Source organism: Mastomys coucha, unplaced genomic scaffold (assembly GCF_008632895.1).
Source record: "Mastomys coucha isolate ucsf_1 unplaced genomic scaffold, UCSF_Mcou_1 pScaffold7, whole genome shotgun sequence".
Lineage (NCBI taxonomy): Eukaryota > Metazoa > Chordata > Mammalia > Rodentia > Muridae > Mastomys > Mastomys coucha.
In genome coordinates, this window is record NW_022196913.1 from 63,564,554 (window position 1) to 63,578,449 (window position 13,896).

Consider the following 13,896-nt stretch of genomic DNA (forward strand, 5'->3'; position numbering starts at 1 on the left):
ACCCTGCCAGTCTTGGATGTCACATCAATACTGCAGCCACCATCATAGAAATTCTGAGAAAAAAAAAAAATGGAGTGAGAGTAGGCAAGAGACTGGGGCGTGCATGCGTGCATGGGAGTGAGGTGGGAGCAGTAATTACTCCTCCCTTCCCCGTCAGTGCTCCTAGCGGTTTTCCTACAAAAGACACTGGCAAATGGAAGGAGAGATGGCTCAGTGAGTAGACACTTGGTCTGATCTCACCAGGACACATGTGTTGGGAGGGGGACACAGAGAGCTGGTCGTGGTAGAGATTAGGTGAGGCATGCTTCAAATTATTGTATTTCACAATACAGCTCTCACAACTCGTCCTCTGATACCCTTGGTTTGGTAGCCCACACACATACACAATAAGGTGTGTGTGTGTGTCCAGAAAAGTTTCCCTAAAAGGACATTGGCACCTTATTGGATATTCACTGTGTCTCCTGGACAAAGACGTTTTAGCTTTTGGTTCTGTGCCTTGCCACACACAGCAGCAAAGGTGGTAGGCAGAACGGAGGAGTTCCAGAAGCTTTGGTGGTCCAACCCCCAAGGTATATCAGGGCTTAGGGAAGGGGTGAGGTGACCTGCTGTTTTCTGCTCCAGGACTCAGCTGGGTGTTTGAGTGTCAGGTTTTATTTCTGTCCTCGGTGCGTGGCATCTGTATGAAAACCCAGCTATCTGGATTTTATTTCTTAGTGATCTTTAAGACTGTGCGGAGACCCAAACATTTACCCTGACATCATCCTCCTCATTTCTGGCCTTTGAGGGCAGTTGGGTGACCATTCTTCTGTCTTAAATTGGATTCCAGCGCCATAGTCTTGTGATGCGTGGAGGACTTCCGAGGCAGGAGATTGTAGGGATCTGGCGAGAGGTGCACTGCCTGGGCAGCAAGGTGCACACAGCGCAGCGGTTGCGCATCTGGAGCTGCAGTGCGCTGGTAGCGCAGTTCCTGATACGATGGTGGCAATGGCCCTATGTACGGGAGCGTGCTGGGTCTCTTCTCCCCGCGCGGGGGCACCAGAGCCCTCGGAAGTGTCAGGCACTGCGGCGCAGCTACCAGATTCCCTTTTAAATGACTGCGGATATGCGGGCGGTCGCGGCCACGAATGGTGAGAGGAGGCTCAGACCAGGCTCGCGAACGGCCCGCAGCGACCATTTAACTGCATCCGCACAGCAGTTAAGGTTTGTCACTCGACCCTCCTGAATCATCTCACGTGTCCCCACTGAGACTCTAGGGCGCTGTCGGAGCCCGGCCTCTCGGTAGCTGGAAGCACATCCTGCCTCGGGCAGCGCGGGTGCAGGGTACGCGTTGGCGCACATGCGCGCGCGCACACGAACACGCGCAAGGTACGGCAGGGCAGGGGACAGGGGCCTGGGTGCTCCGCGTGAGGGTGGGTGTCGTGGGGAGTGAAGCTGTGATCCTCAAATGGCTGCATCCTGCCAGGTTCAGGAATAAGAGAAGATGACGCGGAGCCATCCATTCCACAGGCCAGGGTCGGTGCAAAGCATTTAGGGAAGCCACTGCGCGACCGGCGCGCTCCCTTCCCACGCAGGGCTCTCCCTATGGCGCAAAAGGCAGGAGAAAGACCCATCAGAGCTACACTTGTGTCTGCAGGCTCCTCACTCTTGGCAGAAAGCCCATCAAGAGAGCTTTGGAACCATCCACCCCTAAATAGGTAGTCCGGAACAGGCAATGGTTCTTGGTTACTAATGCACAGCGTTATATATTTATTTTTGTACGGGGTGTAGCTTGTCTTCCCTATATTTTGGAAATAGCTCGCTTTCCCCCTATGAGCATGGTGGGCAAGGAGAACGCAGGAGGGAGGGAGAGGGAGAGGGAAAGGAAAAGGGAGGATTTCTACAATAAGAATCAGAGCATTTTTTCAGAGCCTGACCCAACAGGGCTTCCATTTCAAAAAGGGGGAGCTAGCCTGTATTGCGGTGTGGAAGAGATGTAAGAATTAGGGACCAAAAGGAAGCATCGCTGCATTTCAGAGGTACAGGGGTCTAAAGGGGCACACACACGCACACGCGCACACATGCACACCCGCACAAGCTACCCCGCCAAGGTGTGTGCGTGCGCGCGAGTGAGAACTCCCACATGCTGCTGTCTGCGCCTGGCCGCTGGCACCAAGCCTCCTCCTCCCCGCTCGCCCCCAGATTCCCTCCCCTCCGCCTTGCTTTTGTCTGGAGGGTGCTATGCTATGCGTGTGCGTGTGCGCGCGCGTGTGTGTGAGCGTGTGTGTTTTTGGATTTCATACTAATTTTCTGGAGTTTCTGCCCCTGCTCTGCGTCAGCCCTCACGTCACTTCGCCAGCAGTAGCAGAGGCGGCGGCGGCCGCCGGTTAGAGCCCAGTCGCTGCTTCAGCTGCTGCTGCTGCTTCAGCTCTGCTCCCTGCGCTTGCTACGGGAGGCCGGGGGAGCCGCGCGGACAGTCCTGGTGGCCTGGGCTGGCACTGTCCTGCTACTGCAGTTGCTCCCCAGGTGGGATGTGCCGCGCCACCTGCCCACCTCCCCTCTCCCCCCGCGCCCAGCGGCCGGGGAGGATTCTGCAGCATCATTGGGGCCCCATCGCCGCCGCAGCAGCCTCTTTGGAGGGTCCTTGGCTTGGCCCGTGCCATGGAATCTGCTCTCAAAGATCCGTTCCCGACTTCTCACGCCTCGGCCTCAGGCTTGAAGGGAGGGCGGGCACACTGGGGGGCCACTGAGGGGCAAGTTGATGGCGGGGCGGGAGCTGGGCACTCAGACATTCATTCTCCAGGCTGGGGTTCAGGGTGAGGAGAGCGCGGAGGGTGTCCCAGTTGGTGGTGTGTAAGGTCTACGCTTAGTCTCATCCATGTCTGTTTGTCCTCAGCCCTGAGGTGCGCACCGATATCGATATCCGTGCCGGTTTAGCGGTTCTGCGACCCAAAGAGTCCAGAGAGATCCACCGAGTGGTGCCTGGCGTATAGAATCATGCAGCCGCCTTGTGGCTCGGAGCAGCAGCCCGCGATGTCCCAGCCACTGTGAACAATTTGGTCAGCGCCAACCTGCTCAGCCCAGCACCGACCGCTCAGCCTCTGGTACGCACCACTCCGCGGGAGGCCACCAGCACCAAGCAGCAAGAGGGCTCAGGGAAGGCCTCCCCCCTCCGGCGGGGGACGCCTGGCTCAGCGTAGGGACACGCACTCCGACTGACTGGCACTGGCAGCTCGGGATGTCGCCCTGGCCGAGGTGGCATGGACCCGCCATGGCGCGGCTCTGGGGCTTATGCTTGCTGGTCTTGGTATTCTGGAGGGCCTCTCTCGCCTGCCCCGTGTCCTGCAAATGCAGTTCCACTAGGATTTGGTGTACTGAACCTTCTCCTGGCATCGTGGCATTCCCGAGGTTGGAACCTAACAGCGTTGACCCTGAGAACATCACCGAAATGTGAGTTCCTTTTACTTTTTTCTCCTGTTCCCCACCCCAGCGCTCAAGCAGGTGTATGTTTAGGACAGATGCTGCCCCAAACACAGCAAGAAGTCAGAGACCAGAGAGATGGAGTACCTGTCACTTCTCTGTCTGTTTCACTGGCTTACGGATGCCAGTTGATGAAGAGTGGGACTCTAAAAATTTCATATAGATAGACATATAATCATAAATGCATATACATTATGTTCCTGGGAAAGAATCCCGCGTGTATTTTCATTTCAAAGTTCTGATGGGTGTGTTTTGGGCTTTCGGTAGATGATAATTGTACTGGAACATTTTTGTTTGGTAAAATACTGTGTGTGTGTGTGTGGTGGGAGAAGTTCCAGTAATATTAACCAGAAATGGGGTTAAAATCGTTTGTTTTCGAGAATTGTTTGGAGGAAGCAAGGGTCTTTTCCTGAGGTTTGGAGTTGACTGGTCCTGTCTCCCCTTTTTCATCTCATCTATTGGATTTTGCTTCGGAGATTGCAGCCAGAGATGCTTTGAGGATGCCCTGTAAGAGGAGAAGTTCTGAGTGTCGAAAAGCACTCACTCAAAAGAGAAAATGTGATCAAGGGAAGGGCTAAAAGCCTGGGCTGATTTAATTTGGACCTGATTTCTCAGAGATACGATTTTGAGACCATTTGGATTATAAATCTTAATTGCCCATTGAAAAATTCCTCAGGACTAAGCTAGATGGCTAGCCATGTGCACACTGACGGATGGCAGTGTTAGCCCTGGACCTTCATGTCCCTAGAAAGGTTACAGCTTGTCCCAGCTTGGTGGAGAGACAGGATTGTGTTTCTTCTCTCCCTGTTGGATGTCTTGTGACGAATACCCGAATACACTGCCAAGCAGGAACTCAACCGTCCTCTCTAGGTCACCTGTGTTGGACATACTGCCATTGTCCCTTCCCAGCAATCTTGCCATTTTATGTCTCACGAACAGAAGGTTTTATTCCTCTATGGAGAGGATTATAAAGCTAAGTTTCCTGGGTGATTGAGACTGAGAGAGGCAGCCTTGAAAGTAGGGCTTGGGCTGTGGCCTTCCGGTTGGCGAGTGCGCATGCACCCCCTCCCCCAGTGTACAAACGGTGGTTTTTTTTTTTTTTGCCAATGCAGCTGCCAATGCCAAAGGCGTCAAGATAACCTGTTTTGGTTTTTAAATGTAAGCAGGAGTCCTAATCTTGTCGTTCTGCTACTGATGGCTATGCTATAGCCTCGGGTGGAAGGAAAGAACAGACCGGCAGAGCAAGGTGGAGCATGCAGGCCTGCTGTAGCTGAGCCAATCCGGCCTTGAACAGCAGAGTCCAGGGTGCCAGCTTCCCAGTCTTTGACAAGTAGCTCAGCAGCCCAGGGGGAAGGGTAGGGTGGGTATGTGCCTGTCCAGGCCTGGGTTTATCCAAAGAGTCTGGGGCCTTTCTCAGAAGGTGATGTCAGTCAGATGGAGGGGCCTGGTGGACGAACTCAGAGCCTTTGGTGGCTGGAGACCTGGAAGGTGCATTGACACGGCTAGATACAGCAGCTTTTTTTTTAAAAAATTCAATGATAGACACAGAATGAAGAGAGAAACGAGACGCAGCCTTGGTTCTCACTTCAGTTGTTTTTTTACTTTAAGGTTCTAAGGTCAGCTGAAAAGAAGAAAGCGTCTCTAAATCCAAAAGCAGTGTTACCGAGGTTCCAGGGCCTTCTGCCTGATGCAGAAACTGACAGTTTGGGCAGAGCGCATTATGGGTTTCTTGCAGATGTTGTTACCATATATATCATATATATGTACACACACACACACACACACACACACACACACACACACACACACACAGTCTATTCTGATGCTCCAGTTCCTACTCTGGTTTTATTTGGAAATCCACTGGTATTGAGGGACCTGAGAACTGCATGTGTCTGAGTGTCCAGGATGCAGGAGTAGGTTGGGAATATCCATCAGGCTAGGGGGAGGCAGGGTCTGGAAGAAGGTATTTCTGTCTCCTTAGCCTCCCGGTGCCATCTGAGCCTATCTGTGACTTGTATTGCAATGTATCTTTGGAACGCACCAATTATTTTGAACTCAAAATAATATCAATAGTTGAGAGAGTTTCGCCCTCAGCCATATAGGATACCATCTGTGCCCCTTTTCGTACGTGCTAATATTTGTTGGAACAACTTGGCTCTTGGCTACGAGCTATAGCTGGAGCCAAAGGACACATTTTACAAACTTTGTTATTTGGTCCAGTGCTATTCTTAATGTATTCTGGGCTAGCAATTTAGTTTCTTTATGTATCCCTGAAGATACATGCCTCTGGCCTTGGCACACCGGGCGATGTCTGTAATCTACACTCAGAACTTGCTAAAGCAACGGCGGACTATTCACACTGAAAGATAATGTATCTTTGAGTACCTGTGTTTTCAACTCTGGTATGTCCCTTAGGGTTCACAGAGACAAATGTTCGAATATTTTGAGACTATATACATAGTTTAGCTAACAGGTAGGATGCTCTGCTTATGCGAAGTTGAAATCAACTTAACATGTCAGAGTCATTGTTTGAACTTATTTTATTAATTAGAAATGTGTGTCACAGTATCTGTTGTACATTATTTATCGCCTCAGCTAATCTGGATTTCTCTGTGTGATGGTCAGAAATGAATGCTTCCGCATCTCCTTGCAGAGTGGCACCTACTGATGTTCGTCAACAGTTAAGACTACAATAGTGCCAAGTTAATCTTTAAAACAGTACCAATGTCACATGCAAGTGCAGTACTATTGGGATTATGGCCATTTAACCCCCCATTGTGCCAAATACCAAGGTGTCTAGTCTCACCCACGTGGTAGGTAAAAGACATACTTAAGATGAGTTTACTGTCTTAACCTATGGTTAAAATAAGTTTCCCATGGTAGGCTTTCCCAATGTTCGTGTCTACAGCATCTGTTAATGCACACTGTGGAACCCGTGCTCTCTAATATTGCCTGTGTTTATAAAGACAAGTAAGGATCTCTTTCTGAACGTCCTGGGTGGTATTCTCTGAATTGGGGGCAATGTTTGGAACCAAGTCTAATATTTATTTCTCTTAGCACAACACAAATAGAACCCACAGCTTCTGCTGCCAGAGTGTCTATGTGCATTTTATTATTGGCTGGTTAAGCGCAGTAATGCTTTGCCATTAATACATTGATTTTGGCCCCGGCACCTTCATAAGCCTTGCTATTGCGATTAATTGTGTTTAAAACATCCCAGTACTTGCGAAGACTCTGCCAAGGGCATCAGTATGATCTTCGCTCTGAGGCTCCTCCACTGGTGTGAGTCTAGAACTCTGGGTTGCAGACTTTTTCTGCACTTAAGAGCCATGCATTTTATCTTGAGCATGTCTGCATCAGTCACACTGGGTTTATCAATAAATGCAGTGTTATTCGTTATCTAATACAACTTGCAAACTGCAGGTGAAATCTCTCTGTCCACACAGAGGAGGTATGACCAGACCGCGGCTCAGCACCACCATTTGGAGTCTTTTTTTTTTTTTTTTTGAATCCATACCTTTAATCTCATTTTGTTTGCACTGGGTAAGACAATGACAAAGCCCAGTGACCCTTCTGACCCTACTCTCTCCCACCGCTCATCATTGAATGTACAGGAAAATGTGTTTGATTTTCTTCTTCTCTGAAAAGTGATACTTCCTTAAGGGAATTCAGAGTGCTTAGAGTTAAGAGAAGAGCCGGTTATGTGTTGTTACAGGCAAGCTGTGGGAGGTTGAAGCCCCGTGGTCATAGCTCCCCCGTGCTGAGCGAGGGTCTGTTTAAGGCCATTTGCTCTTTCTCTCCCATAAACCTTTTGTTGTATCTCTTTCAATATTCCCTGGTAAAGACATTTGCTAAGATGAAGAGCTGGCTGAGCAGCCGAAGGTCGAGATCTCTTTCCCCTTAGGGACTGTCCGTATGATCTCTGACTATATCTAGGTCATTGAAATATAAAATCTTGAGTTTTTGTTTAGCTGGGGAAGGGAAAATAATTTTTTGTCATATTAATTCTTTTTGCATTAAGTGGTAAATCAGTTTCTCAGGTCTGAACACATCTATAAGGGGGATAAACATTATCAAGCCATTATTGGATTCCATACACTGGCATCATTCTCATAAGTTGGCTCTTCTGTGTCTCTAGAATGCTTCTTATAGGTTCAAACCATGAGGGAGAATATGGCACTGTACCTGACATCCCGTTGAACAACATTAGTATGTAGGGTCTCTTGCTAGATTCCTACAAATCAGTAAGGGGGTTCAGGAAGAGAGATTATTTATAGATGGCAGAATTTTTTTTTTTTTTTTTTTGGTTTGGTGTGTATGTGTGTATATCTGGAAGAGAGAGTGTGAGAAAGAGAAAGAGAGATAGATAGATTATTGATAGATAGGTAGATAGAGAGATAGGCAGATAACACCAAGAGCCTAGACTCACAGATTACTAATAGCTGCCTGGTCATTATTCATAATCTACTTTGTCAAGCTATTTTAAAATACAAATCTCACCCTGCTATCCCAACTGGCAGAGATCTGAACTCTGAAGCAACCTGATAATTTTAGCCCTGCATTTGACTGCTGCATTTAATCTCCATTAAAAAGGCAGAGACCATCCCTCCCCCGATCCCCCTGCCACCCCATCAGAATTCCCTCACCACTTACTTTCCTCTCTGGAATGTCCAAGAGGTTGGGAAATCATAAATATTGATCTCGAGATGAGTGTATGAATATTCCTGAAGTTATCACAGCTCTCCAAAGAGAAGCAGCGCACAGACTCTGAGTTCTTTCTTCAAGTGTTTCAAAGCCAGTCCATAGTGGAACAGGGAGCCATGGCTTTTGGGAGCTCACCTGAGACATCACCACCTGGTTACCTGGTCCCCCGGGACTCTGTCTTTATGTAAGTGAAGACCTTTGGTTCTGGGGCTCACCCAAGTTTCTCCTGGCTTTGCAGCTCTCCAAAGCTTCACTTGGGGTGGAGGCTGAGGTCCTTGCACCAGCAGTGAGGAGAGAAGAGGGTACATGGTGCTTAGAGTCAGCAGTGCATCTCTGGAAACCTTCTGTGTTAAAGGGTGGCACAGCCATGGTGTTTTGCTCTCAACTTCCCCCAAACTATGTCTTTTTAGAGTGTGGGCTACTATCCAGGCTGTTGGTATGGCAGTGCTGTCCTAATGAGGGGGTGACAAGGACAGGGTCCATTCAAGACCCTAGAAAGAGAAAGGGCCCTGCAGCTACCTTTCGCCTCTGTAAAGTCCCCAAGGTCCTGCAGGAATGAGGAGTTCCATCTCCTTGTACGCAGGTGAGCATTGTGGCCTCTCTGTTGGGGACCTCTCCTCTGTTTCTAGGCTTCAGACTGAGGTCTAACTCCAGGCCACTACTAGAGAAGTTTTGGAGACAAGCTTAGGAGGGCTAGCTCCATGTAAGCACACCCTGTGTGAGACAGTGTAATCAAAGAAGCCCAGGCCATTATGGATTCCAAAGCAATGACTTTACCTTCACATGGGAAGGCATGCCTTTTTGCGTTGATAATAATAATTAAAAAATGTGGATATACAGTCCTCTTCATCACACAGTTCTTATACAAAATTGGTCTACCAAGAAACGTCCTCATGACTTTGGGACAGATGAGCACTACCAGACGGACTAGCAGATCCTGGAGAATACATACAGAACAAGGCCAGAAGAGGCCTATGTCATAGTCGGGGCCTACAGCCTTTATATGAAGTCTGCTATTGCCCATGAAAAACCTACGGCCTGAGACCACTTAGTCATTCTTTCCCGGCTTCTGAGCCAGCGACTGAGCCAGTGAGCAAACCTTAGTTAGGGTGCACCTAACAGCTACCCCATGTGTCCTCACAATCTGAGACTCCTGGTGACAGAAGAACACTTCTGAGGCAGGACTCTTTGCCTGAGAGGGACCTGATGGGCACTTTAGGTGTCTGCTTACGTAGGTATAAAACCTCACCCTGAAGCAGAAGAGGCCTTGACAGTTGTTGAGAGGCTGCCAGGCTCACCTGTCTGCCCAGATCTGGTCAAGGAGGCCTTAGTTAGGGATGGAGCACTGGGAACTCGCCTAGGCCTCAGGCTTCTTAACTGCAGTTGCCTGGGTTTGCTTTTCAGTCCTAGTGCATGGTGGGGGTGTGTGTGTGTGTGGACTGATGTCTCATCCTGTTCTTTCCCCTCCCACCCCTCCCATCCCTCCCACTCCTCCCACCCCTCCCACTTTCATTCGGCTCCCTTGCAGTCTCTTGTACTCAAGAGACACATGATTTGGGTGAATTTAGTAATTTTTAATCTTCTTATAGGGAGTGAAACTATTAATTACACTCTATTTAGAGTTCCTTTTCTATTTAAAATAAAGACTAATTAATTTTTAACACTTCAGCCTTTCACGTAATCTTTATACATACCCATATACCCCAGGAATGATATTTGTGTAGATCTCTGTGACTGTGAATATATTACATCTCTGCTCAAACTCCACTCCGTGTGATCCTTCAGGTTGAACCATGGTGACTTAGAAAACTCTCCTGGCCAGGGAAGGCTAGCTGTCTGAAGTTACTATTTTAATTTCATTTCAATCATTGTGCCACTTGCTTGCCCAGGACCCGATGAGACAGCTCAGAGTGGAGTGTTTGTCAATGTCTGTCTGTCTTCTGAGTCTTTTATCAGCTTTCAACACACATGGAAATTGCTCTGAATCAAGAGAGGCTGGGATTTGAGTTTTCAAATGACTTGTGAAATATGGTGAAAAAACAAAACAAAACAAAACAACCCCAAACCAAAACATTTTTAACAAGGATGAGGGAGCAAAGTGACTAAACAGTTACTGTGGCTTTCCTCCAAGTCTCAGGACCTGAGTTCAATCCTCAGGACCTAAGTGGTGGAAGGACAGAACTGTCTTCTGCAAGTTTCTATCCTCTGAACTTAAGACACGTGTACATGCATACACACGCATGTGCATGCACATATACAAAAAAGTAATTAATTAAGTAAGTAAATAAATAAAAGACCAGGACGTCCTAAGCCTGGTCCTGTGGGTTCTTTCTACTTCACGGGTCCCAGAGTCCCTTGTTATGTGGCCAAATGCCACTCTGGCTCACTGTGCACAGGCCCTATTTCTTCATTCTTCGCTGAGGTTGCCTTACTCATTTGTTATGTGTGAGCAAGAGAACTTGACATGGTGACCTTTAAATTCTCTAGCAGGGTATGATTAAAAAATAAAAATAAAACAAAATCAAGCACCTCTCTCCAAAACAAACAAACTGAGTTTGCAGAAGTAGCCTGGTGGTAGAAGGCATACCTCGAATGCTCAAGGCTCCGGCTTAACCCTCTGCAACCACAAAAACCCACCGAGGAACTACCCGCCCACCCAGCCAGCCACCCGACCCACCAACAAACCAACTACCAAATGAAACACCCACCTACCCACCCACAGCACCAGCCAAACAAAGAGCCAAGCCCAAGCAAGCTAAGAAGTCAGTTACTCTGTTCAGTGGGATCCAGTCTCCCTCTACAGCTGTCCTAGGATGTCCCCTAGGATGCCGCAGAAGCTCTGCTCTGTGATGTCTTGCTTGTGTTCCTTGTTCTGTGGCTTGGATGTTTGAGCCTGATCCACCTCCCTCCCCTCCCCCACATATTCCCATGTTGACATTTAATCCTCAAAGCGATGGTGCCAGGAGGTGGCAGACCCTTCATGCCTAGGATGAGCACCCTTTAAGGAGCCCTCCCTTGGCTCAGTGCTTCTTTCTACAATGTGAAGACAGACACGGAAGGTGCCCCCTCTGATAAATAGACTCCATTAGACCTTGCGTCTGCTAGGACCTTGATCTTTGTCTTTCCAGCCTTCAAAACTGTGAACGATAAACTTCTGAGAGCAAAAATGACTTATTTTCACAAATTTCCTTTATAGCAGTCCAAACTGACAGGCACACCTGGGTGCTTTGGTCTTTCCTTTTGTGGCTTTTTAGTTTCTTATTCTGTGGTATTTTCGAGAGAGAGAGAGAGAGAGAGAGAGAGAGAGAGAGAGAGAGAGAGAGAGAGAGAGAGAGAGATATTTTGGCTGTGAAGCTGTGAAGCCTTGACAGCTTGTGAAGGAGCCGTGGTGGTTTCGCTCTTTCTGGTAGCTGACCTGGGGTTTAAGCCACCATCCTTTGAGTGAGGCTGAGTGAAGTTCACACAGACAACAGGTAAAGGAACTCCCACATGAGTGAAACCTGAGTGAAAGGAGCTCTGTAGGAAGATGGTCTGAGCTTGACAAACTGCATAGGTCTGACCTCAAGAGTCCTGGTGCTGGAAGCTCAGTCCCCATGTGTATAATGGAGAGGTGAAACCTAGTGTGAGCTGACTGGACCATGGGGGTCACACTTTGCGAATGCCCTGAGGTATTTCTAGAGGTGCTCAGTTTGGTTTGGGGGAGAGTTAGGTCTCAAGTAACTGTATTCATGACCATGATGGTGGGTTGCTGTAAGAGGGCCAGTGTCCCTGTGCTTCCCACTTCCGTTCTGCATGGCTGTCATGAGAGTTGGCTTTGGGAACTGCAAACTAAGTCAACCCACTCTCGAGTACTTTGTTACAGCAGCAAAAACAATGTCTAAGGCATGTTGAAACAACCACAGCAAGTGAGGGCATCTGGTCACTCTGGAATTGCTGGTTTGTCTAAGTCAACCTTGGGCCTGAGGCTCTGAATGGACATTTGGCCCTTACTGGCTATAGTGTTGAACCTAGAAGTAGAGCCCTAGATGACACTAACCCCTAAATGATTCCTTTGTTCCTTTGCTTTTAGTCAGCTGGCCATGGCATGGTGTTTTCTTCTTTCCTCCCTTCCTCCCTCCCTTCCTCCCTCCCTTCCTCCCTTCCTTCCTTCCTTCCTTCTTTCCTTCCTTCTTTCTTCCTTCCTTTTTCCTCTTTCTTTTCTTCCTCTCTTCCTCCCTCTCTTTCTTTCTTTCTTTCTTTCTTTCTTTCTTTCTTTCTTTCTTTCTTTCTTTCTTCCTGCTCTTATATTTATTTATTTTTTCTTAACAGAGCCTGCTGCGGTGCTATGGGTGACATGCAGATTTCTCTAAGTCACCGCTCTCACGTCAGCTCTCTGATATACTGGGCAGTGTCCTTTCTGTGGATTCCCCACTAAGAGGACTGAGATCCCTCCCTGGGGTTGGGGGGTGGGATAAGATTCTTCACACATACTATCTATCTGCATTTGAAGTACTTATACCAGCTAGCTTAAGTGTTGGTTTTGAATCAAAACTCACTGCTGTGTGTTTATGGATAACATTGTTGACACACGCCTGGCCAGCTTTTGTGGATGAGGCTCTGGAGGGTTCCTAACTCACCCATCTTCTTGGTTGGCCTTTTGTGACAGCGATGATGGAAGATGTCATGTCAACATGGTCATGTCTTGCCTTTCTATTCATTGAACCCTTTCACTTGGGCCCAATAATCTCCACAGGTGTTGCTGGGGACAGTGTGGAACAGTTAACAATGCTGAGAGCTCTGCCCTACCAAAGCCAGTTGTCAGAAGTGAGCTGCATTCCCTACCATGCGTGCTCCTCCCTCTTTCCTGCTCCCCGCACTCCATCCTAACAGATCACTGTAGCCTGTGGCACTCTTCCCTGATCTAGGGGACTTCTCAGCAGAACTTGGCTTTGTCGCCACTTCCTCCTTTGAAGCACCTTGGGCCCCTCGATGGTCCATATCCCAGGTGTGCTTTTGGGTTTTTCTTGTCATTTTTCTTCTTCCATTCCTCCATTGGAGATTGATTTCCTTGAAGTTTTGAGCACCAATGCTTCTCTTCTTTTTTGAGCATGCTACTCCATGCTCAGGCATGGCACCTGCTGCCCTCTTTGAGCTAATGAAATCTCATCCATGTTCTCAGGAACTTCCAGGGAATGATCACTGGGCCCATGTCTGGATAAACAATAGTGGACCACTCTCAGTGCTTACAAACTTAATGCATGGCCAGTGCTCCTGACCCATCTATGGTTTTCCCTTCCTTCACGATGACACCACAACCTGTGTAGGAACACAGACCAGAAACCTGGATTCCACTCTCTCTTTAATTGACTGTAGTCATTCATATATCAATTCAACTACTCAAGCCTTTCTTGAACAAAGATATTCACTTCTTTTAGCTTTGCTATCCATTTTGTTCAGCTCTCCTTACCCATCCTTCCTTTCTTGAATTTTTATGGGGTTCTGTCTACATGGGACACTGCGTTAAGTACTTGAAGTAAAATGAGACATGCTGATCTTGCCTCTTCTTTGGGAGCTTACAGTCTGAGAAGGAAAACAAGTTTCAAATAAGACCTTAAGTAAGAACAGTTTAACCATCATCATTGTCAGCTTTTCCTTAAATACCATGGTCGCCCCTTAGTTTGCATGTCTGCCTCCTTACCCAGGCTAGGCATATGTATCCCTGGAGCCTGAATGATCAGGAAGGAGCACTGGCCTTTT

At 48.1% G+C, this 13,896-nt stretch overlaps 1 protein-coding gene across 10 annotated transcripts in view; it reads left to right on the plus strand.

Moving 5' to 3' along the window:
- Positions 1-1,075: 1,075 nt before the first annotated feature.
- Positions 1,076-13,896, plus strand: part of Ntrk2 (neurotrophic receptor tyrosine kinase 2) — a 331,243-nt gene continuing 318,422 nt past the window's right edge. The window contains exons 1-2 of one of the 10 annotated variants that reach the window (XM_031359018.1): positions 1,076-1,365; positions 2,873-3,426. In XM_031359018.1, coding sequence (XP_031214878.1) covers positions 3,215-3,426 — 212 coding nt within the window. In that variant the 5' untranslated portion in view covers positions 1,076-1,365; positions 2,873-3,214. Of the gene's footprint in view, positions 1,366-1,894; positions 2,016-2,141; positions 2,503-2,872; positions 3,427-13,896 lie in introns of those variants that run through there. The other 9 variants (XM_031359015.1, XM_031359022.1, XM_031359013.1 and 6 more) reach the window with 9 other exon arrangements.